A 380-nucleotide genomic window follows, 5' to 3' on the forward strand; every position below is an offset into this window, starting at 1 on the left:
GGAAGGAGGAGCGGCGGGGGCCTCAGCAAGAGTCCCGGGCCGGTGAAAGTGCGGGAACAGTTGTGCAAGCTGAAAGGCGGGGTGGTGGTGGACGAGCTGGGCTGCGGCCGCCAGCGAGCCCCCTCCAGCAAACAGGTGAATGGGGTGCAGAAGCAGAGGAGGCTGGCGGCCAACGCCAGGGAGCGGCGCCGCATGCACGGTCTGAACCACGCCTTCGACCAGCTGCGCAACGTTATCCCGTCCTTCAACAACGACAAGAAGCTGTCCAAGTACGAGACCCTGCAGATGGCCCAGATCTACATCAACGCCCTGTCCGAGCTGCTGCAGACGCCCAGCGGCACGGAGCAGCCACCCCCGCCCCCAGCCTCCTGCAAAGGCGA

General features: G+C 66.1%; 1 protein-coding gene across 1 annotated transcript in view; it reads left to right on the forward strand.

Annotated features, from left to right (window-relative positions):
• The window catches only part of Atoh1 (atonal bHLH transcription factor 1), an 877-nt gene that overhangs the window by 198 nt on the left and 299 nt on the right, over positions 1–380 (forward strand). The window contains 2 exon segments of the mRNA XM_033757761.1: positions 1–374; positions 376–380. The exon segment at positions 1–374 is cut by the window's left edge and continues 198 nt beyond it; the exon segment at positions 376–380 is cut by the window's right edge and continues 299 nt beyond it. Of these exon segments, the coding sequence (XP_033613652.1) occupies positions 1–374; positions 376–380 (379 nt within the window).

Source organism: Fukomys damarensis, unplaced genomic scaffold (genome assembly GCF_012274545.1).
Source record: "Fukomys damarensis isolate Sample0158 unplaced genomic scaffold, DMR_v1.0_HiC HiC_scaffold_32, whole genome shotgun sequence".
NCBI lineage: Eukaryota > Metazoa > Chordata > Mammalia > Rodentia > Bathyergidae > Fukomys > Fukomys damarensis.